This window comes from Setaria viridis, chromosome 4, assembly GCF_005286985.2.
Source record: "Setaria viridis chromosome 4, Setaria_viridis_v4.0, whole genome shotgun sequence".
In the NCBI taxonomy this organism is placed as follows: Eukaryota; Viridiplantae; Streptophyta; class Magnoliopsida; order Poales; family Poaceae; genus Setaria; species Setaria viridis.
The window spans coordinates 1,470,620-1,491,507 of record NC_048266.2 but is presented as its reverse complement, the minus strand read 5'-3'; the positions used below and the strand labels follow the sequence as shown (position 1 = coordinate 1,491,507).

At 49.7% G+C, this 20,888-nt stretch overlaps 3 protein-coding genes across 3 annotated transcripts; 2 read left to right on the top strand and 1 right to left on the bottom strand.

Moving 5' to 3' along the window:
- Positions 1-1,495: 1,495 nt before the first annotated feature.
- On the bottom strand, positions 1,496-6,666 carry LOC117851247 (protein DECREASED SIZE EXCLUSION LIMIT 1). Its single transcript, XM_034733029.2, has 13 exons — positions 6,507-6,666; positions 6,327-6,389; positions 6,180-6,248; positions 5,652-5,708; positions 5,023-5,222; positions 4,892-4,947; positions 4,619-4,712; positions 3,956-4,022; positions 3,547-3,629; positions 3,101-3,192; positions 2,320-2,426; positions 2,024-2,087; positions 1,496-1,727 (listed from the first exon to the last, which is right to left on the bottom strand). The coding sequence occupies exons 1-13, from the start codon at positions 6,626-6,628 to the stop codon at positions 1,629-1,631; spliced, it is 1,173 nt and encodes a 390-aa protein (XP_034588920.1). The 5' UTR covers positions 6,629-6,666; the 3' UTR covers positions 1,496-1,628.
- A 1,853-nt stretch (positions 6,667-8,519) lies between these two features.
- LOC117854032 (histone H3.3) lies at positions 8,520-9,441 on the top strand. Its single transcript, XM_034736311.2, has 2 exons — positions 8,520-8,714; positions 8,832-9,441. The coding sequence occupies exons 1-2, from the start codon at positions 8,643-8,645 to the stop codon at positions 9,168-9,170; spliced, it is 411 nt and encodes a 136-aa protein (XP_034592202.1). The 5' UTR covers positions 8,520-8,642; the 3' UTR covers positions 9,171-9,441.
- Positions 9,442-16,727: 7,286 nt separating this feature from the next.
- LOC117851346 (uncharacterized) lies at positions 16,728-17,944 on the top strand. Its single transcript, XM_034733148.2, has 2 exons — positions 16,728-17,061; positions 17,169-17,944. The coding sequence occupies exons 1-2, from the start codon at positions 16,807-16,809 to the stop codon at positions 17,616-17,618; spliced, it is 705 nt and encodes a 234-aa protein (XP_034589039.1). The 5' UTR covers positions 16,728-16,806; the 3' UTR covers positions 17,619-17,944.
- Positions 17,945-20,888: the final 2,944 nt, after the last annotated feature.

Here is a 20,888-nt window from a genome sequence, read left to right as displayed (position 1 = left end):
CGGACACATGACTCAGCCAGCGATCGATCCGCACGAGGGTCTTCCGGCCGATCCACACACGGGTTGCACGAGGAGTCCGGCTCCAATTCCCAGACCCCCTATGCCTACCATCCCAGCACGATCTCGGCTTCCGAGCCGGGAACGAGTCGGCAACCCACGGGCGCCTCGTCGATCATATAAACCCCGCCCGCGGTTGAGACGATCCCTCGAGCTAAACCAAAGCGCATCGAAAACGAATCCTCTCTCCAATGGCGGCGTCGGTGGAGAAGAGGCTCGTGCCCATGATGGCCTTCTGCGAGTTGCCGTTCGACGGCACCCTGGACGGCACCACGGCCGCGTCGTCGTCGCCGGCCTCGAGGGGCGGCGGAGGACCCCGCCCGCGGTTGAGACGATCCCTCGAGCTTAAACAAGCGCATCAAAACCGAATCCTCTCCCCAATGGCTGCGACGGTGGAGAAGAGGCTCGTGCCCATGATGGCCTTCTGCGAGACGCCGTTCGACGGCACCCTGGACGGCACCACGGCCGCGTCGTCGTCGCCAACCTCGAGGGGCAGCGCCACCTCCGCCTCCTCCTCCGGCGACGCCGCGGCGACGAGACGTGCGATGCTGGCGGCAGTCGCCAAGGAGTTCCCGCTCACGTCGCAGCGGCGGGAACAAGCTCAGCAGCAGAGGGGTGGGGCGGTCCATGGCATGACGGTCTTGGAGACCATCGTCATGGAGTGACCGAAAGGAAAGGAGATAGCATACTTCTCCGTCTCGTCTCATTTTCTTTCGCTGTTCGTGTCTCGCTTATAATGGATTTTTTTTTGAAAATCATGGACTTTTAGAATGTCGAAGGTTATGATAATATAATTGTAAAGGCAGCAATTGCTGTTCTGTAATCGCCTTTATGTTTTTATGCTCGTGAGACTTCTCGTGGCGCGATCGATCACATTTAGGCCTGTTTGGGTACGCTTCTCCCAGCAACGTTTGGATTATAATCTAATTGAAGATTTTCTCGCTTTTCGCTTCTTGTAGTTCAAATCTCTGAAGCGACTTACTACGTAAGCGAGAATTAGTGAAAATAAGCAAAATATTTAGCGGGATTCTCGCTTATTTCCACCAATAATCCGCTTATAAGCAGAAACAAACGGGCCTTAGAACCGTTTGTGTGCAAACAAACATTACAAAGCTTTACGGTAGAAGGAAGGATTGCGGGCCCTTTCTTTGAAGTCCACGGATTGGGCCCAACTCAAACAACACTACACGGCCCAAGTCCTAACCCAAGTACTAAGTCCTTCTCTCTGTTCTTCTTCTTCAGTGCCGCTTTAAAGTTCATCATGCGCTGGGCCCAACTTACACGACACAACACGGCCCAAGGCCTAACCCAAGTACATCGTCAGGCATGGCCCATGCAGAAATTCTCAGCAGCCTCACTTAGTCGATTGCGATATAATTTTAGATTTCCACTACACCGAGGCACGAAAATTTCAGTATGCAGAAACAACACTCACAGCGAGACAAACCGCCCAAATGCTCCTTCACTAACATACAAGCAAAAATGTAGCATCCACTATTCTACTTTTCAGCAGTGAAGGCCTAAGTAAATTAACATGAGGCCTCATCCGTTTTTATGATGTCTAACTTGCTTTAGGATTTCGGGGGATAGAGCTCCCACAATGCAACCGTGGTATCCGTCGAGCAGGAAGCCATCAGCTTGCAGTCAGACGAAAAAGTCACCGCGTTGCACTGCAAGCAAAAAGATGAGCATTAATTAGAGCATCATCTGCAGAAAGTGGCCAACTGAATGTGAAGGAACTGGACACGATATCAATCTAGCACCAAGCAGGAACAAATGCATATATATTTTGGTTCTGATAGATGAGAGAATGATAAACGTCATATATTTGAGGACGGAGGTAGGACATTACTACATTTTTTTAGTATAGGGAATAGCTCATGGAGGATCCGTATCAATTGGCTAAGTTGTCATACCAAATATGAAGGGAAAGTTAGTAGCACGATCAGATGAACGAGTTGCATACCGAATCACTGTGATACTTTAACACAGCTAGAGCATTTCCTTTGCTGTAGTTATACACTCGAATCCTGCAAGAGAAAAAACACAGAAGGCTCACACAAATGCAACAATTGCAAACTTAAAAGCCAACGGCTGGAAGAGATGATGAGTTGGGAATCCTCCACATTCTTTCAGCAGCATCCAGGATCACTGGAACCCCATGCTAAGATTAATTTTAATTACTGACAAATGACAAGTTGATACAGGACATTGTCATCCCTAGTCGACAGTAAACTGTAAAAGCCAAGAATGGGGAAAAACCTGTGATCCCAACCAGCAGTTGCAGCGATCTTGTTGTCTGGCCTAATCGCTGTGCTAGCTATACCCGGTCGCTCAAGTTCTATTTCTTTCCTAAGAGTAAATGCGCCCTGTAATCAGAAAGGAAATATCATGTGAATGCACTGAGGCAACATGACCTACCAAAAAAAAAAATCAAAAGTTGTGTTTCACTGTGCAATTGCACTCCCATGTAATTAAAAAAACTACATCTTCAAGACAAGATGTTTATAATGATCTGCAGCATACTGTAGTTAGTATTGCCCTAAAAAAATTGTAGTTACTACAACCGGAATAGCAACACTGCAGTATGGTATATATGACACTCACAGTCTCACAGCCCTGTATAAAGACTAACAGATACTCCCTCATTTCGCCTCATTAGGACAGCCCTTTGACCAATAATTACTCTACTAATGCATAAATTTTGTGACATGAATTGATGTTATTAGATTCATATTAAAAAAATACTTATGTATGATTTATATTTTTGGATCGCATAAATAAAGTGTTAATGGAGTAATTGTCGACCAAAGCCTTACCCTAACGAAACAAAATATGCCTTGTAAAATAAGGAGGGAGTAATACATAATACTGCACGTTCATTTAATACAGAAACTCAATCGATAGAATTTAGATAGCCCAAAAACATGTTTATCCCATGCCATGATAAATTACTATTATGGCATTTGCATAAACTAGGCAGAAAATAACTAATGATCACAAGTAGCAAGGAAAGGAAAGGAGAAGAATAATAGGGGCAAACCTTTGAATGATCAAGAGTAAAAATGACTACTTTATCATCAGCACCTCCTGAGATTCCACCATTGCAAGACCCATCGATGGCAATGGATAAAGCTGCACACCTGCACCTTATTAGATCACACCTCATCCCATTCCAAAGGAATATCAATGTAACTATTACTGAAAAATAGGAGTTAATCCAATCCCCTTGCTCTAGAGCCAGCCAATGCGTGAGTTCTTTCAGTGGTCTTGGGTCAAACCTTTGACATGTTAGAGAGATTTTCCCGTAAGATGAGGGAGTGTGTGTGTGTGTGTGGTGGGTTGGGGGGGGGGGGGATGTATGGGGTTTCTAAACCCACTCATGTTTCTTCTTAATATAATTATACGCAGTTCTCCTGCGTGTTCGAGAAAAAGAAAAATAGGAGTTAAACAGCTAAAGTGTAAAACTGAGAGCGGTCAACATGAAACCTGATTCTGAATGATACTTCACTGAAGATAAAGGTAACCCAGGCTTTCGTACATCCCACCAAAGAGTGCTTCCATCTTCGTAACTGGTTTCAATTAAACCAAAGCTTTGTTAATAACCCATTACGTAAACTGGAAAACTTCATGGGAACAGTCCAACTGAAGTTCAGCAAAGATAGAAGTTAAAAAAAAGATTGTGCAAAGATATTTCACTCATGAATCCAATATAAAGGTTGCTGTAACCAGCCCCAGAAGCATATGGCAGGATTCTTTCCTAGCCTAGCAGAATTAATAGTGGAAGTGTACAGATGCCAAGGTAACTTGTTTAATCCTCAACAAATTAAGATCAGAATGGAGGCCAGACAATGAAAGGGACAAATTGGGTTTGCAAAAGATTGATCTGAATATTAACCTTGACAAAATATTCACGTAGCCTGCAGATTCATAGGGGATGAAAGCTTGCACAGCCATGCACAGGCCTACAATCAACAGGATAAGTTATCGTCAATCACTCAAAGCACAAATAATGACATTGGACACTTTAAAGAGAGTTTAATGACTGTCCTGCAGATATAGAGCACTATACCACATTCTAGTAAAATATTATTGAAGAGAGATCCATCCTAGACCACATATATATACATATCCTTGCTCCAGGGTCCAGTGATGCCAGAGGGATTAGGCTCCATTCAAGTTTATGGACCGCAGGTGGAATTAAAAACAATAGATTTCTGGGATAAGGGCAGGAATTGAGTATTTTTTATGACGAGGTCCAATGGGCAGTTTAATAAGCCAGAAAAACAGTGTCATAGTCCATAATTTTTTTTGTTCAAACAGATAAATTTAAGGAGAAATCAGGAAATATCATCCTCCAAGTTAAAGGTATAATGCAAGCAAGCAATGTATAATCATTTTCACTAATGCAGCTCTTAGTAATATCGTCAATGGGTTACCTTTAGGATATAAGAGTACGGTATCAAAAGGCTCTACAAACAAAACTACAGGACAGTAACACCTGATATTTTGCCATGAGATAAAACAACTACAGCTGGAATGCTGAAAACTGAAAACAGACCTTTTTGCTTAATAGGGTGATCTTTTGTATTAGCATTTGATGATTGGGGCAAGTTTATTATCTTCCTTGAACTTGTAATGTCCCAAAGTTCAACCTGCAGAATTTTTTTTCTCCTTTGAGTTACTGCATGAAAGTAATGGTAAGAAAATAAATAAACAACACAGAGGTTGAGACAGCTTCCTGTATTGCACCAGTTCATCTAAGTATTCTACAGTACAAATTTCATACAATAGATAAAACTTTGGACAACAGGTGACATAGTCATGAACTAACCTGGGACGATTCTTGACCAGCAATTGCCATCATATTTCGTCCACTAGAGGTAATGCCTAGAAAACTAACACATAATGAAGTCAACGAGGAAGAAAGAATCATCTGAGTTTACAAGACTGATTGCACAATACCTTCTCCATGTTCTTGGGGACCTTCTGTAGGATTTACAACATGAGATTCTGCATTTTCTTCAATGGCTACTCTTTGTGGCTCTACATCACTAGTTGGGCAGTTTGAGCCCGATCTCCCGGAATGTGTAAACGAAGGAGACTTCACAAGTGACATCTTGCAGAAATGGTATGTGCTTGTTTTGACTGTTAATATGGGCCTCCTAGAAGAAGTTAAAAAGAATGGATTAAGATAATTCCTCCCATGGCACTGCAATTTTTGAAAATCCCTTGAATCTGCCATCAACATGTGGTAGCCCACATGTCAGTGACACGATCCCAGATCCATACAAGGCAAAGCCCACAATAACCACAAATTATACTAAGAAGAAGTATGCCTCCAAGAATGGAAGCTGTCTAGTAAAGACTCCCTTGGTGAATTTTATGACTTCTAATGTTCGAAACAACCTGTCTATGTGCGCACCTGTCTATTTCTATATGCGTGCATTCGCTTTACATTGACATTCTTCAGAGATATTTAGTCAAAGATCTCTAGTCTCTTTTTCATAAAGGAGATAAACGGACCTGCATATTGTGCCCAAACAAAAGTTTTGTTCCAGCTGCTAGTAGAGTACACGAACAAGAAGTCATACCGTGAGAGGCCAGCTTCTTCAATCACCCAGCATTTACATGTCCCATCCCTGCCCTGGCTGCATCAGTGTATCAACATCAGAAACATAAAATTTGATCAATGCCCAAAATTATTCTGCACTTGGCATCTCTTGGATCTGTAATATATAATGCGCTGAAGCTGTCTGAAATGCATAATTTTAAATTGATAGTTAGTACAGTTATAAGGGGAGTTTACATAGGGAATTTTGATCCAGTTCAAATCAATCCTAAAATTTACTGAAAAGATGAATCGTGCTTTCAGCACAGTTCCAATTCGACAAAGCCGTGTTCTGCAGTTGCAGTTCAGACATGAAATGTTACACTGATTCAAGTAAATTTGCCCTTCAATCCTTCATAGCTACTATCCTAATACATTACGTGTATCTAGTCATATAACTCAAAAAATTCATGGTAGGCTTGTGCAAAAGAATCACAGGATGAGCTAATTTCTTCTGGAACATCCCAAAAAAAACAACAATTCCTGACGCAATTCATCTTTACGTGCTCACCTGATGATCTTGTTCCCAAGTCCGGCACCAGCAGCCACCGAGTACACCCCGGCAGTCCCGGCATGAGCCCTACACAATCCAACGCCATCTCATCAAATCGCCCGAAATCGAACTACCAGTGGTAGCAGAGGGGGAGCAGTTACGAACCAGACCGAGGAGGCGGTGCGGTGGCTCGCGGTGTCCCATGCCCTGAGCTCCCCGTCGGCCGCGCTGAACGACCAGCACAAAAAGAGCAGACGTTACACAGCAGAGTGATGGGTTTGCAGCACGAGGCCGCTGCGGAGGATCGGGTAGGGCTTTAGAGCTTGAGGGAAGGGGAGAGGGTACCCGGAGAAGAGGAGCGGGAGGGAGGGGTGGAAGCAGGCGTCGTTGACGGCGGCGCGGTGGCCCCGGAGCACGGCGACGGGGTCCGGGGGAGGGCGGCGGCTGGGCCGCTCGAGGCTGGCCATCTCGCGCCCTGCGCAAGGCTAGTGGACTCGAACGGGAGCGCGACGATGGCTGTGGGCCGCTGGGCGCCTGGGCTGACCAGTTTGTTCGAGAACGTGCACGTGTTCTCTCTCCCGCTGACCAGGCCGTGTGGCCCATGGGTCCACTAGTCGGTCTCAACTCTCAAGTGAAAGGGTATTTCAACCGTTGTAGTCGGAACGAAATAAAACCAACCTGAATTTTGTTGCCTACTAGTACTAGCTAACGAAAGCTTGATAGACGGGAGGAAGGAGAGACTTGTCAAGTTCTTTGACCATTTGCTCAACAATCCCGTGTTGTTATTATTATTTATGTGCATCTATTAATAATCTGAGTGTTACAACTCACTGCAAGATAATGAAAGCTTATAGGTGGGAGAAAGAGAGACTTGTCAAGTTTCAAGGACACGAACGCTTAACCAAGACTCCAAGAGTATTGAGCAATCAAAGTCCGATTTTCCCTTTACTACTTATTGGACATGCTTCGTGCAAATAGAGTACGATAGAAGTACTAGCTATGGCTAACAAGTAGGATCATCACAAGCAGATTGTTGATCCACCTCTCTCATCAAGTTTTTAAGTGCCTGTTTGTTGATGTCTTTACTAGAGGAAACTAGACGAACAAGAATTTCCTCACCTCTTGACATAGCTAGATAAGAAGCTCGATTCGAGGGAGCATGTCTCAAACTGGCAAAGGGAAGGCCAAAAGAAGTCGATCTACAAGGGAGGCATGATTTTGGGGCTATGATTTTGGTTCGACGATGTTGATCTACAAGGGAGGCATGATTTTGGGGCTACGACTTTGGTTCGGCGATGAGGACCTCGGTCCAATAGTCACTATTGACATTTCTAGTCTTCGACCTTCCGATGAACTGAATTTGACTAACCTTGCTCACATAGTAGATTGGATTTGACTTTCTTGCGTGTGGAAGGAAATCCTTGCTACGTGGATCAAAATTATTGAGCAAAGTAATATTCAAATATGCTTTCAAATGCCTGTTCTTAGCGGGTAAAGCATGGCAAATCAAGCGTACCTCAAATGTGCATACTTGAGAACATGCAAATCAAGCGAAAAACATCTAGAACATGCTCGTCGTCCTCATCCTTTTTCTTTGTATAGCATTTATCCAATTTCATCCTACTTATACAAGCTTGGAAGCAAGTAAAATGGTGAATCTTTGATTTAAGAGTTTGGTTGATCGAAAATAGTTTTTTAAAATTTATACAATTTTTAACATGTTTTGAAACCTAACACAGAGAGGCATAAGTAACACAGAGAGGCATCAGAGAGGCATCGGCTAATCGCTGGTTTCTGTTTTAGAGTTTTTTTTCTTTCTCGGAGCATAGAAGCAGAGAACCAAGAACTAAAGAACGTCAAACAATCTACTTTTGGGAAACAGAGATGCGTCTTGTACTATCTCCCACTATTTTCTGCCTGTAATTTGATTTGAAAAATCTGAAACGAACCAACAACCCCAAAAAAACCCTGCGCCGCAGAAGAAAGTGCGCTGAACGAGGCCCAAAACGATGAAACACAACGGCAGTTTGTTTCCTCACGAGAAGTCCAAAACCGGCACTCTCCGTCCCACCCAGCCCAAGCCTACGCGCGCACCACGCTGGTCGCTGCCAATCCTGGCCCAGCCCCTCCACCACGTCACCGATCCGTGCCTCCCCAGAGCTCCGCCAATCAGCTTCTCCCACCGACCTCCCACGGATCCTGTGCTTTCTCCCGTCCAACCACCACCGTCCGATCACATCGCGCATCCCGAATCGGCTTCCCCAACGGTCACACGAAACCGCCTCGGTCCACGCGTCTCCTGCCGCCCACGCCCCCCGCTCCCCTCTCCCCGTCCTATATAAATCCGCCCCGCGCCTCCCCAACCTCCTCCGCTATTAGCCTTTCCGCACCCGCCGCTTGGTCGCCGTCGAGTTCCAGCCCCCAAATCAGCCGAGGAGAAAAGCGAAGGGAGGAGGAAGGAAGTCGCCGAGAAGAGGAGAGATGGCCCGTACGAAGCAGACCGCCCGCAAGTCCACCGGAGGGAAGGCCCCCCGCAAGCAGCTCGCCACCAAGGTTCGCCCCCGTCTCCATCCCTCGCGTTGTTCCCTTCCGATCTGCTCTGTTCTCGCCGAGATTCGCTGGCTGTTTTGAGGCAAGTTGTGCTGATATGCGTCTGTGATTGGTTTGCAGGCGGCGAGGAAGTCTGCGCCCACGACCGGCGGCGTGAAGAAGCCCCACCGCTACAGGCCTGGTACGGTGGCGCTCCGGGAGATCCGCAAGTACCAGAAGAGCACGGAGCTCCTGATCCGCAAGCTCCCGTTCCAGCGCCTGGTCCGCGAGATCGCGCAGGACTTCAAGACGGACCTCCGGTTCCAGAGCCACGCGGTCCTGGCGCTCCAGGAGGCGGCCGAGGCCTACCTCGTCGGCCTCTTCGAGGACACCAACCTCTGCGCCATCCACGCCAAGCGCGTCACCATCATGCCCAAGGACATCCAGCTCGCCCGCCGCATCCGCGGCGAGCGCGCGTAAGCAGCCGCCCCCGCCGCCGTTTCCAGCAGTCAGGAGGGAGGGGAGGAGGTCAAGATGGAATCGGCTTGTTGATCTCCTCCTGAAGCGTCTAGCAGATCTGAATTAGCAGTATTAGCTGTCGGTTTCTCGATTTGGTTGGTTAGTGTAAAAACAGGTTTACAAGTCTATTTCGTGCTCTGCTGTTATTTTGGCTTCGCTTCGAGATGTGGAGCTAAGCTTGTTAAAGACCTAATCCGTGCTGTTTCTAGAAGTGAAATTACACTGTTCTTAATCGTTCTCTCTCAGTTTGGAGATTTTTCTCTCTCTCCCTCGTGATAATGTCGCCGTGGTGCCGTGTTCTTGACGATTTCTTCGTGGGGATGGTGGGGCGCCGGAATCTGCGGTTTCTGCGCTGTACACGTTTTTTCGCTTTTAACTAGTCGTCGGCAGAGTAGTTCGTTGCGACGTGGCGAAATTTGCGGGTTTTTTACCGTGTCGCTGACGTCGTGCGGCTGCGCGTGCTTGCTGCTTTTGACAGCGAGGTGGTGTCAATTATTCTTTTGGGGGTTTTCTGGGTTTTTTCTACACCGAAGGTAATTTCCGCCTTGAAGTTGACTGCGAGAAGGTGGCGAATCTGAATTGGGAGGGCGGTGGGAAGAGGGCAACACGTGCGACACGCCTGTGATGTTTCTTTTTTGATGAGGCGGTTTTCAAATCGGAACGGTAATTGTTGCCGCCGAATCGTTAGAGTCAGGCGGATCGTATTGAGGCGGGCCTTCAATGGGCTACTCTTCACGGATCGAATCTGAGGGGGCCTTTAAAATGGACTACTCTTCAGGACCTGGCGGTCCAACCTGTAGGCTGAGTGGTGTGCCCGGCCTATTCGGCTGCAATAGACGATTTGGCCCAGGTAACAGCTGGGGTTATTTTCCGCGTCGAATTTGAGTTGGGGTCAAATCTGAATTGGAAGGACGGTGGAAGGGGGGAATGACTGCAGAACAAATCGAGTTATTTTTTATTTGTTTCAATCAGATTTTTTCCAATGAAATCATAGAAGGAAATTTGGGTGACGAGAAAAACCAATTTCAGCCGATTTTGAGAACAACAAGCGGCACACAGAATCGACTGAAAAGTAAACTAGTGTCACTCATCTCTGCTCCGCCCCGAAATCAACGGCACCTGCGCCCTATCGATGACTTCGTCCTTGAGGCGGTCGCCGGCATCGGGTGAATGTTTGTACGGGGGAGGAGACGCCGCAGCCCCAGGGTGGCCATGGCGTCCGGTTGAGAAGGGGTAATTTTGCTATAGAACATGGCACGAACGTGGTACCTGCTACTCCCACCGTCCCAATAAAAAAAATTGCAACTCTCACTTCTTAAAAAATCAACCAATTTTAAATTTGATCAAATTTATACAAAATAGTACTAAGTACAAAATAAATAACAATAGATTAATCATGCAATATATTTTCATACTAAATTTATTTGGAGACATAAATGTTAGTATTTTTTTATAACTTTGATCAAAGTTGATTGTTTGACTCCTCAAAAAGTAAGAATTGCATTCTTTTTAGGACAGAGGGAGCGATAGACAACGTTCAATTTCAGATTTGTTGTTAGACACCGCCGCTTTGTGCATATTTGCTGGTGGACATTGTAATAAATAAAATATTCATTTTTAGTAGGATAAGAGAGAAGGGGGTGAAAAGTCAGTTTTACCCTTGTGCAAGTTAGTTTTACCCAATAAATAAGTTAGCTTACGTTAATTTCTCCTCTAAAAAAAAAGTTAATTTCTGCATCTTTCGTTCTGCTATCGTCTGTTAGCTCTTCACCTTGCGACGTGGTGGCGTGCAGCGCGCTGCATGTAGCTGTCGTGCTCTCGGGGTCCCTGAACCTGGGTGCTTGCCGCTTACCGCTCACCACCAGTAGCGCCAGCGCATCTTGTCCTCCCCACGCTCGCTTCGTCCGTTCTTCATCTTGTTCGGCGAAATAAGGGGCTGTTTGATCTCCGTCCGGACTAAAATTCATGTCATATTAAATATTTGGAGGTCACATTGTAATTCTAGGATGTCCGGCAGCAAATCTGCCCTTTGAGAAGACTGGAGCTGCAGATCGGTCTATGCTGTGCAGGAACACGCATCCACCCCTCGCCTGCGATGCCAGGTCATGTCGTGAGACTTGCCGGAGACAGACAAGACGACGACTTGAGGATTGTGGGCGCTACTAATGGGCTAACCAAATTCGACAGCACAATATGCAAAACAAATACAGTAACAGGCCGAGCTGACAAAACAAAGACAGAAACGGACCACAAAGATTATCGGCAACAGAAGAGAAAAATCATTTCGGTGGGCAGCAGCCAGCAGTGCAGCACCCAGCGCGTGCGCGACACGCTTGTGATGTTGAACGTTTTTGAGGCGGTTTTGAAATCTGGACGGTAACTGTTGCGGCCCAATTGTTTCAGCGGATCGACTAGAGGGGACCTTCAATGGGCTACTCTCGTGGACCTGGCTTGGGGGTGGGCCTATTCGGCTGTCTGTTGTCCCCGGGTGGCAATAGATAATTTGGCCCAGCCAGCTAACAGCTGGCGGGAAACGGAGCCCAATTCTTCCGGGACCAATCCGATATTCCTTCAAGTTTTAACCCTAGCCCAGATCAATTCGTTTGACTGCTGGAGCAGTGGGCTTCTCCGGTAGATAAACAACAGTAAATGCATCAACGTATATAAACATCAAATCCTTATAAAATATATGCGCAACCAATTTACTGCGTATCAGGCGTTATCAGTATATTCAACGCTGCTTTGACAGCTAAGTGGTGTCCATTATCCTGTGAGATTTTTACTTGATTTCTTTTCCAGAGACCGCACCGCAGGGAGTGTAATTTGCTGCGTTGAATTTGATTAGCTGGCAAATCTGAATTGGTGGGAGGGCTGCGTTGATCCTTTTTTTGGCGGTTTCCGAAGCGGAGCAGTAATTGTTGCCGCGTAACGTTTCCGCCGATCAATTTTTGAGGAGACCTTCAGTGGGCTGGCTACTCACCTAGTCACCTGGACCTGGGCCTGGGGCAGGCCTATTTAGCTGTCCTCCAGGTGGCAATAGAGAAACTGGCCTAGCTAACGGCTGGCGAGGAAACGGAGCCTAGTTCTTTCCAAGCCCAGAACGATGTACTGAATTCGCGTATTTACGCAGTCAACTCTAGCACCCCAGATCAATTCGCTTGCACCAACATTAAATCCTTTTTAAAAAAGCATAATTATTTTACGATACTGCAGATGCAATGTTTCTTTTAGTTTTCTTATTACGAGGCACGTTACACGCAATGTCTCAAAGGTTGATGAAGTTGCTTTACGCAATTGCTTGAGATTGATGTTGTCGCTTTGACTTTGGATAAAACTAAAAACTCGCTTTGACTTTACTGATTTCTCTTTCCCTGCCTAGTCATAATGTCTCCGTGGTGGAGTACGCGTTTTACCGCTTTTTTTTTTCGACACCTGGAGGGTAACTTCCGCGTTGACTTTCGGAGGGCGGTGGGAAAAGGACGCGCTTGTGATGTTGATCCTTTTTCGGGCCGGTCTTCAAATCGTTTTGGACCGAGCGGATCCAATCCTTGTGATGTTGATCCTTTGGGTGTGTTTGGGAGACGGGACTAAACTTTAATCATGTCACATCAGATGTTTGACACTAATTAGGAGTATTAAATATATGCTAATTACGAAACTAATTGCACAACTCCTAGACTAAATCGCGAGACGAATCCATTAAGCCTAATTAGTCTATTTAACCATTTGCTAATGATGGATTAATTAGTCTTAATAGATTCGTCTCGCGATTTAGCCTCGGAGTTCTGCTATTAGTTTTGTAATTAGCTCATATTTAATCCTCATAATTAGTATTCGAACATTCGATGTGATAGGGTTAAAAGTTTAGTCCCTGCAAACACCCCTTTGTTGGTTTGTTGGACCGTTGGGCTAGACAAGGTGGCAGTTTGGTGGGCCCGGGCCTAGCAGACTGCTGCTTCCCTGGCGGCGGGGCAATACAGAATTTGGCCCAGCCAACAAATAGCTGGCGGCAAAACGGACCGTTGGACTAGACAAGGTAGCAGTTTTGTGATGACTGATCCTTTTTTAGGACGTTTTCAAATCGGAACGGTAACTGTTACGGTCGAATCGTTTCAGCGGATCGAATAGAGGGGACCTTCAATTGGCTAGATGTGGCTTGGGTGGCCCTGGCAATAGAGAGTTTGGCCCAGCTAACAGCTGGACCGAAACGGAACCCAGTTCTTCCGAGCCCAGCCCGATACTGAATTCGTTACATTTACATGTCATGTGCTAAGGTTGTTGAAGTCGCTTTGTACAATGTTTCGAGACTGGTAAAGTCGTTTTGATTTTGGATAAAACTAAAACAATTTGAGAATGGGAACGGATAAAGTAACAGGTTTTCTAGTTTCGTTAGTTTTCAGGCGTTTCATTGAACATGATGAGTTTTCAATTACTTGTGGTTCGTTATTATTGAACATGACGTCATGCGCGTGCTCGCTGCTTTGACAGCGAAGTGGTGTCGTGTTAGGCGCCGATTATCTTGTGAGATTTTACTGGATTTCTTTTTCCACCGGGAGTGGAATTTGCCGGGTCGATCATCCCTTTTGATGCGGTTTTCGTAATTGTTGCCGCGTATCGTTTCAGATACGCCGATCGAATTTTCGAGGAGACACCTTCAATGGACTAACCTGGCTTGGGGGCGGGCCTATTAGGCTGTCCCCCGTCCCGCCCGGGTGGCAATAGAAAAATTGGCCCAGCCCGATACTGAATTTGCATATTTACGGTTTTAACCCTAGCCCAAGGCCAGATCAATACTGAATTTGAGTGACTACACAACATTCGCGTGATTTTCGTTTTTATCTCCCTCGATTTTGTATGTAGCTTCCTGGTGAGAAAAATTGAGTGAACAGTCGATTTTCTAAACCTAAAAACAACAAGAAAAAACGAGTAAAAATCAAACCCGAATCACCCAGAAAATTGGATGCTACATACAATACTGAAAGAGTGGTCAGGGAGGCCCATGCGCGGAGCCCTCACACGCCTGATGCGGAAAGCAACACAGAAAACTGAAACAAGCGTAAGTACGTCCATGCTATTCAAACCAGAAAATGGACGAAATCAACCGACGTGGCGGCGAGAAGCTCTAGTGATCAGGCCATGGAGGAGCTACGACCGCGAGTTCCGGCTGTCCGGCGACCAGTTTCGCGGCGGATGACGGCCATCTTCTCCGACCTCTCCCTCGGCGACGGCCTTGTCGGTCCGGCGAGGTATCCTTCGGCATCACCACCCAGAAAAAGCTGGGCACCCCGACTTTTCGAGCGTGCGTGCGATGGCCGACGGGGCCGCGCAGTTGTCGGAGGAGAGTCGCGGGCGCCGCCATTGGCTCGGCCTCGGGCCTCGGCGAGCTGGCGGCCTTCTGCCTCGAGGGAAAAAATCGACTGAAGAGAGTAATAGAAAATTACTTGAGTGTTAGTGATGCTGATCCTTTTTTGGTGTGGTTTTCAAATCGCTTTGGGTCACTTTTTTTTTAAAAAAAAATCGTTTAGGGTGAAGCGGATCGAACATCTTTGAGGAGCCCTTCGTTGGGCAACTCCTGAGGTCCAACTTGTTGGACCGTTGACAAGGTGGCAGTTTTCGAGGGACCGGGCCTAGCAGACTGCCCTGGGAAAATAGAGAATTTGTCCCGGCCCACAAAAACAACAGCTGGCGGCAAAATGGAGCCCAACCCGGTAGTGAATTCCCTTATTTACGGTTCTGACCTAACCTCCAGCCGGCGGGGAAACGGAGCCCAGCTGGGGTAGTTTTCCGCGTTGAATTTGAGGACGGTGGGGGAAAAGGGGTAGCACGTGCGACACGCGCTTGATCCCTTCCTTTTGAGGCGGTTTTGAAAAGGGAAAAAGCCAACGCTCGCTCGAGTGTTTCTCCGAGCCTGAGCACTCGATTCTTTTCACTCCCCTATCCAGCTGCTCCCCGTGCCAAAGTGCTTCTTCTTCGATTTTGCCAGATCTCCAACGAGGCAACGAGGTTAGGACTATGGATTTGGGGTTAGGGTCTCGACGTGGGGTTGGGTTAGGTTGGGGTCGAGTTCACCGAAATCCGACGAGCTTCGAGGAAGGGTCGCGGCGGCAGGCTGGACCGGCGGAGGCTGCGGGTGGCGGGCGGCGAGGCATGGCGGGGATGGCGCCACCGACGGGGATGTGGAGGACATCCGGTGGGTAGGGCATGGACGGTGGCGATGGTTGCGATAGCGGCGGCAACAGGGGGCGGGCAGGGAGGCAGCTGCCGCGGGCAGCAGGGTCTCACCACGGCTGGGCAGTGGCACGCTGGGGCGGAACCGAGGCAGTGGCACGTTAGGTAAACAAAGCTTGAAGAAGAAACATGGCATGTGTGTTGGCTTCTGCTGGACAGCCGTTTGATTTCATCGGATGGCCATAAAAATCGAGCACGAGCCTGCTCTAAAACACTCGAGTGTCCTGTAGACACTCCCACCTGTTGCGGCCGAATAGTTTAGCGGATCGAATAGAGGGGACCTCGGCTCTCCTGGACGCTGGACCTGGCTTTGGGGGCCGGCCTATTTGGCTGGCAATAGAGAATTTGGCCCAGCTGGCGGGGGGAAACTCGGTGCCCCGTTCTTCGAGGCCCATCCCGGTACTGAATTAGCTTATTTGCGCTTTTTTTTAACGCTAACCCATATCAATTCGCTTGACTGCTGCTGGAGCACACGAAACGCACTAACACTGTAATATAACGTTAAATCCTTATGAAATGTGAACAATTTATTTACTATCGTAGATGCAATATATTTTTATTTCCTTTTACGAAAAATGCCTCGAGCAAGATTGATGGAGCTACTTTTTATGCAATGTCTTGGGATTGACCAAGTCGCTTTGACTTTGGATAAAATTCCTTAAATTTTTGGAGGAGGAATAGGAGGAACGGACAAAAATAACTTTGAGATCTTCGAGTTTCATAAATTTTCAGCTGTTTCTTTTAGCATGAGTTTTCAATTGTTCACGGGTTTCTTATTAAAGCATAGTGGTTAGTACAGATTATAAACATGATCGTAACCTAAATTCCCAGGTGTAAGACGCTATAGCTAACGTCGAGTTCGTCACCTCTGATCAATCCTCAAACCGTACGTACCTTCAGCCTCAACACAAACACAAAAAAGCACACCATGTCACAAAACCTTCAAAATTCTCCCTCGAATCAAAACCATTCCTCCGGATTCAAAATCCCCAACACCCGCATCACCCCCAATTCCACTCCAAACCGAAAACCTCCAACAAACTCCAAAATTTTCACCCCCAATTCGCCCTCAAATCCATCCACCCAAAAACACGCGAAAACACAACACACTCCCCCGAAGCGTCCGAGCACACCCGCTTGAGAAGTCCAGAAGCCTCCGGGGGCCAGGCGGCCGCATCGCGCGGCCACGCGTACGCCCAGGATGCGTCGCCCGAGGATCCCGATCCGCGTGCGCCGTTGTCCGACCAATCGGAGCGCGCCGTTGGCCGTTATAAATCGCGCGCCGCGAATCAGCGGCTCGTCACGCCACTGAAAAATCCGCTTGCATCACCAGGCACACCGAAACAGAGTAGAGTGATCTTTGTTTCCCATGGCGACCGCGACTGAGGAAGTTGCACCGGTCGTTGCCGAGGCGCCGGCGCCGGAGAAGGTGGAGGAAGTGAAGGAAGCGGGCGCTGTGGAGGCGCCGGAGAAGGTGGAGGAGGAGCCGAAGCCGGCGGCGGAGGAGGGGAAGAAGGCAGAGGAGGCGGAGGGGAAGAAGCCCGAGGAGGTGGAGAAGAAGGTGAAGAAGCCGCGGAGCAGGAAGCCCAAGTCCGCCGGGCCGCACCACCCGCCCTACTTCGAGGTGAGCGAAAGATTCGATCTTTTCTTTTGTTAGCACGGTTGATCGAAGAATTTCTCTTGATTGTGCTGCGTGAATGAACACTGATGAGTGGGTTCTGGTGCGATCAGATGATCAAGGAGGCGATCCTGTCGCAGGACGGCAAGGCGGGGGCGAGCCCGTACGCGATCGCCAAGCACATGGGGGAGAAGCACCGGGACGTGCTCCCGGCCAACTACCGCAAGGTGCTGGCCGTGCAGCTGCGCAACTTCGCCGCCAAGGGCCGGCTCGTCAAGGTCAAGGCCTCCTTCAAGCTCGCCGCGGCCGAGGAGAAGAAGGCCGCCGCCGCGATGGCGAGGGCGAAGGCGCCGGCGGCGGGCAAGCGCAAGAGGGCGGCGGCGTCCGCCGCGCCCGCCAAGAAGAAGAAGCCGGCCGCCCCCGCGGAGGCGAAGAAGGCGCGCGCGAAGCGGGCCAGGAAGGCGGCGCCGGCGCCGGCGCAGCCGATGCCGAAGCCGAAGCAGGCGGCCAGGCCCGTCCGCGCCGCCGTAGCCAGGAAGGCGGCGAACAAGGCCAGCGCCTGATCAACCGCCAGCGCCAGCGCCGTGTCGTCTTGGTCCCCGTGTCTGCGCGCCGCCGTCCGTGTATAGCTGGTAGTAGCTGCAGTAGTGAATTAGTAGTAGCGAGCACTCCGGTGCAGTATCGGTCGTCTCCGCCGTGTGTGTGACGGCGTGTTGTAAATACCGGAACCAGTGAGGTGTGATGGGAATAAGCGCGCGCTTTAGCTTCTGCTGGTGCTCGGAAGAAGAACCGATCTCAGTGTAGTGTAGTGATCTGCTAGCTGAGTATTGAGTGTGTGACGATGCTTGATGAGATCATCGTGCTAGTTCAATCACTGATGCTGGCTTAATTTTGACTCTGCGTGATACTGCGACTAGAAATCATAGGATTACACAGAGCTCAGATTCGGAACGGTGTACGATCGTTGCCTCCTGCTGACGCTTGGGAGGAACGGTGTCAGAGTGGCACGGCTCGATCCTGAGTGTGTTCCATGGCGCGGGAGGTGGTAGATCGAGAAGCTTCTGGATTTCTGTTGGTTGGCGTCAGTACGACACCAGTCGCCAGGGGATGACGAGCCGATGAGGCTCTGCCCGGTTCACGAGAAGGGAGGAAAGCCGCGCGGAAATGTTGGTGTGTGCGCACGCGTCCGCCAGGGACAGCGAAGACCGTAGCGCTGGCACACTTCGGTTGCCAGTTGCCATGCCGAGTGTACGAGGACGGAAAACTGACCGTTAGGCCCGTTGGTTGGTAGGGTCGTATCTCTTCAATATCGCGAAGGGGTTTAAGACCCTTTAATCCCGATTTTTTTTTAGTCCTGTTAGTCCCGCCTCTGCTCTGCCCTCGCCCTCCTCACTGTCAGTGAGGGGCGAGCAGAGGGGAGGGGGAGGGGCAGCAGAGGGGGAAGGGGCGGTAGCGGCGCAGAGATGGGGAGGAAGCCAAGGGAGTGCCGGTGGAGACAGAGGATGAGGAAAGGGAGCGTCGGTGGAGAAAAGAGGACAAATAGAAGATAATTAAGTGGATAGGAGAGCATGAAAGGATAAGGTGGAGGCGCTGCCTCGAGGGTCGTGTGGATGCTCCAAATTCCAACCGGGACAAAGGCCCTCCCTTTTGTCCTGGTTGGTAATTCTAACTGGGTCTAGGGCTCCGTTTGTTTGAGCTTTAGCAAGCTTTCCAAAAAGTTAGCTTTTGGCTTTTGCTCCCTAGAAGCGTGGCTTTCGGAAAGCTGGCTTTCGGAAAGCTAACATCATCTAGCAACCTAGCTTTTGGAACGGTGGGATGTAGTGTCTGTCTTGTGGGGTATACATATCAGACTTTTCTTCAACCTTGGATGCCGGCTGGATCTATTGGCCTTTGCCCTTGCTCGACGGTCGAAAGGCAAGACCGATGGGAAGAGGGAAGGGGCGGGGGCGGCCGGAGGTGAGACCGACAGGGGAAGGGACGCCAGGGAGGAGGGGTGCTGCGCCGGCGGGGGAGATTTGGAGTGGAGGAGCTCCCCTGCGGCGGCTTCCCGAGCCTGCCGGATCTAGGCTCCTCGGCGGCGGGCGGAGGCGAGGCCGGGGAAGACGCCGGAGGGGACGGCGAGCGAGGTGAGCGGTGTGACGAGGGAGGCTGCGGCGGCATCTTGGAGGAGAGGCTGAGGCGTTGGAGCAAGAGGCGGCGACGCTCCTCGAGGAGATCCAAACATCATACGCGGAGGTGTGCATCGGCGGGGGCTGTTGCAGGTGGCGCTGGGAGCGCCTGCGGCGACGGCGGCGCTCCTCGAGGAGATCCAGATGTCATATGCGGAGGTGTGCGTTGGCGGGGGCTGCTGCAGGTGGCGCTGGGAGCGCCTGCGGCGGCGGCGGTCCGCATCGTCGTCGGAGGCGGAGGTAGAGGAGTAGGAGGAGGAGGAGGAGGAGGAGGAGGAGCAGGAGGAGGAGAGGATCCGATCCAGCGACTCATAGAACTCCTTCTGCTCGGCCTCCTCGCCTGCCGAATCCGACCCCGACGGCCGCGCCACCGCCTCCGGCATTGCCTCAGCCCCCCGGCTCGGGGCAGCCGACCAACCACTTGCGCGGCGCGGCGCACTGGGGTGGGGCGGGGTGGGTTGGTGATGAGGGGGCAAGGAGGCGCCTACCCGCCCAAATGCTCGGGCACCACAAGATCGGAGGAGAGGGAGACGACGCAAATGGAGATGGAGCTGAGGAAAGAAAAATGACTGGCTCGCAACATAAATTATGGCAGGTGGGTAATTTTAGCGACCTTGATGTAGAAAGCTGCGGAAAGCTCACATTTCACTGCTTCTGGGTTTTCCATGCAATCATAACTTCCGAGGGCTTTTGGCTTTCAGAAAGCTCAGCTCAGAAGCTGACTGTTTGTTCAAGCCTAAACAAACAGGTCTAAATTTTTTTATCCTGGTTGAAATTAACAACCGGAAATAAAGGGGGGAGGGGGGTTTTGTCCCGGTTGGAATTTTCCAACCGGGAGAAAAGGATGGACGTCGGTGCTAGATCTTTACAACTAGAACTAAACCCCCTCCCGTCGTTGTCCTTTCGGTGCCTCATTTTTGACCCAGGACTAAAGTCACTTTAGTCACGGATCCAATGTTATCCGAAACTAAAGGGGCTGGATGAAAGGTCAATTCTCTCCTAGCACGCGGTGGTGTGGCGCCACCGAACGCGGCGACGTGAGCAGCGGCCGGTCGACGCCGGCCGAGGATGTGGCTTCACGCACCCATGGGACTGTGGAATGCGGCGACGTGAGCAGCGGCTGGTCGATGTCGGCCAAGGATTGACGGCTTCACGCACCCATGGGACTGTGGAGTGGGGGGACTCGACCGTTCGGCAGACACAATGTGTCCCTGTATTTTGATCCTTGCGACTGCCGTGGAAGTTTGCAGCACCGAGCATAGCAGAGGGCATCGTTCCGCCCTTACTTCTGACTAGATTACCCTTGTGGTTGGTTGACTAGATTATTAGGACAGCGGAATCTTGGTGCCAAGTCTTTGTTTCCATGGAGTCGAAATGAACTTCTAGACTTTCCGTCTTCTAGCGACGAAAACCGATTATATAGCCACCCCCACGCGTATCCGCTTCCTGCGTCGGTGCCTGGTGGTGGGCCCCTGCTGCAGAGGCACGACGCCGAAGGCTCTGCCGGGCGGGCACAAAATCCTGTCACGCTCTGCGCTGCAATAGTGAGGCTGTGCGAGGAAAGCTGCGTGCCATCCCCCTCCCCTTCCGTCCATCTACACGCGCCCGTACGCCGCCGTCTCTCTATGACCGGTGGGCCCCCTCCCACTCTCGCTTCCTCCGCCT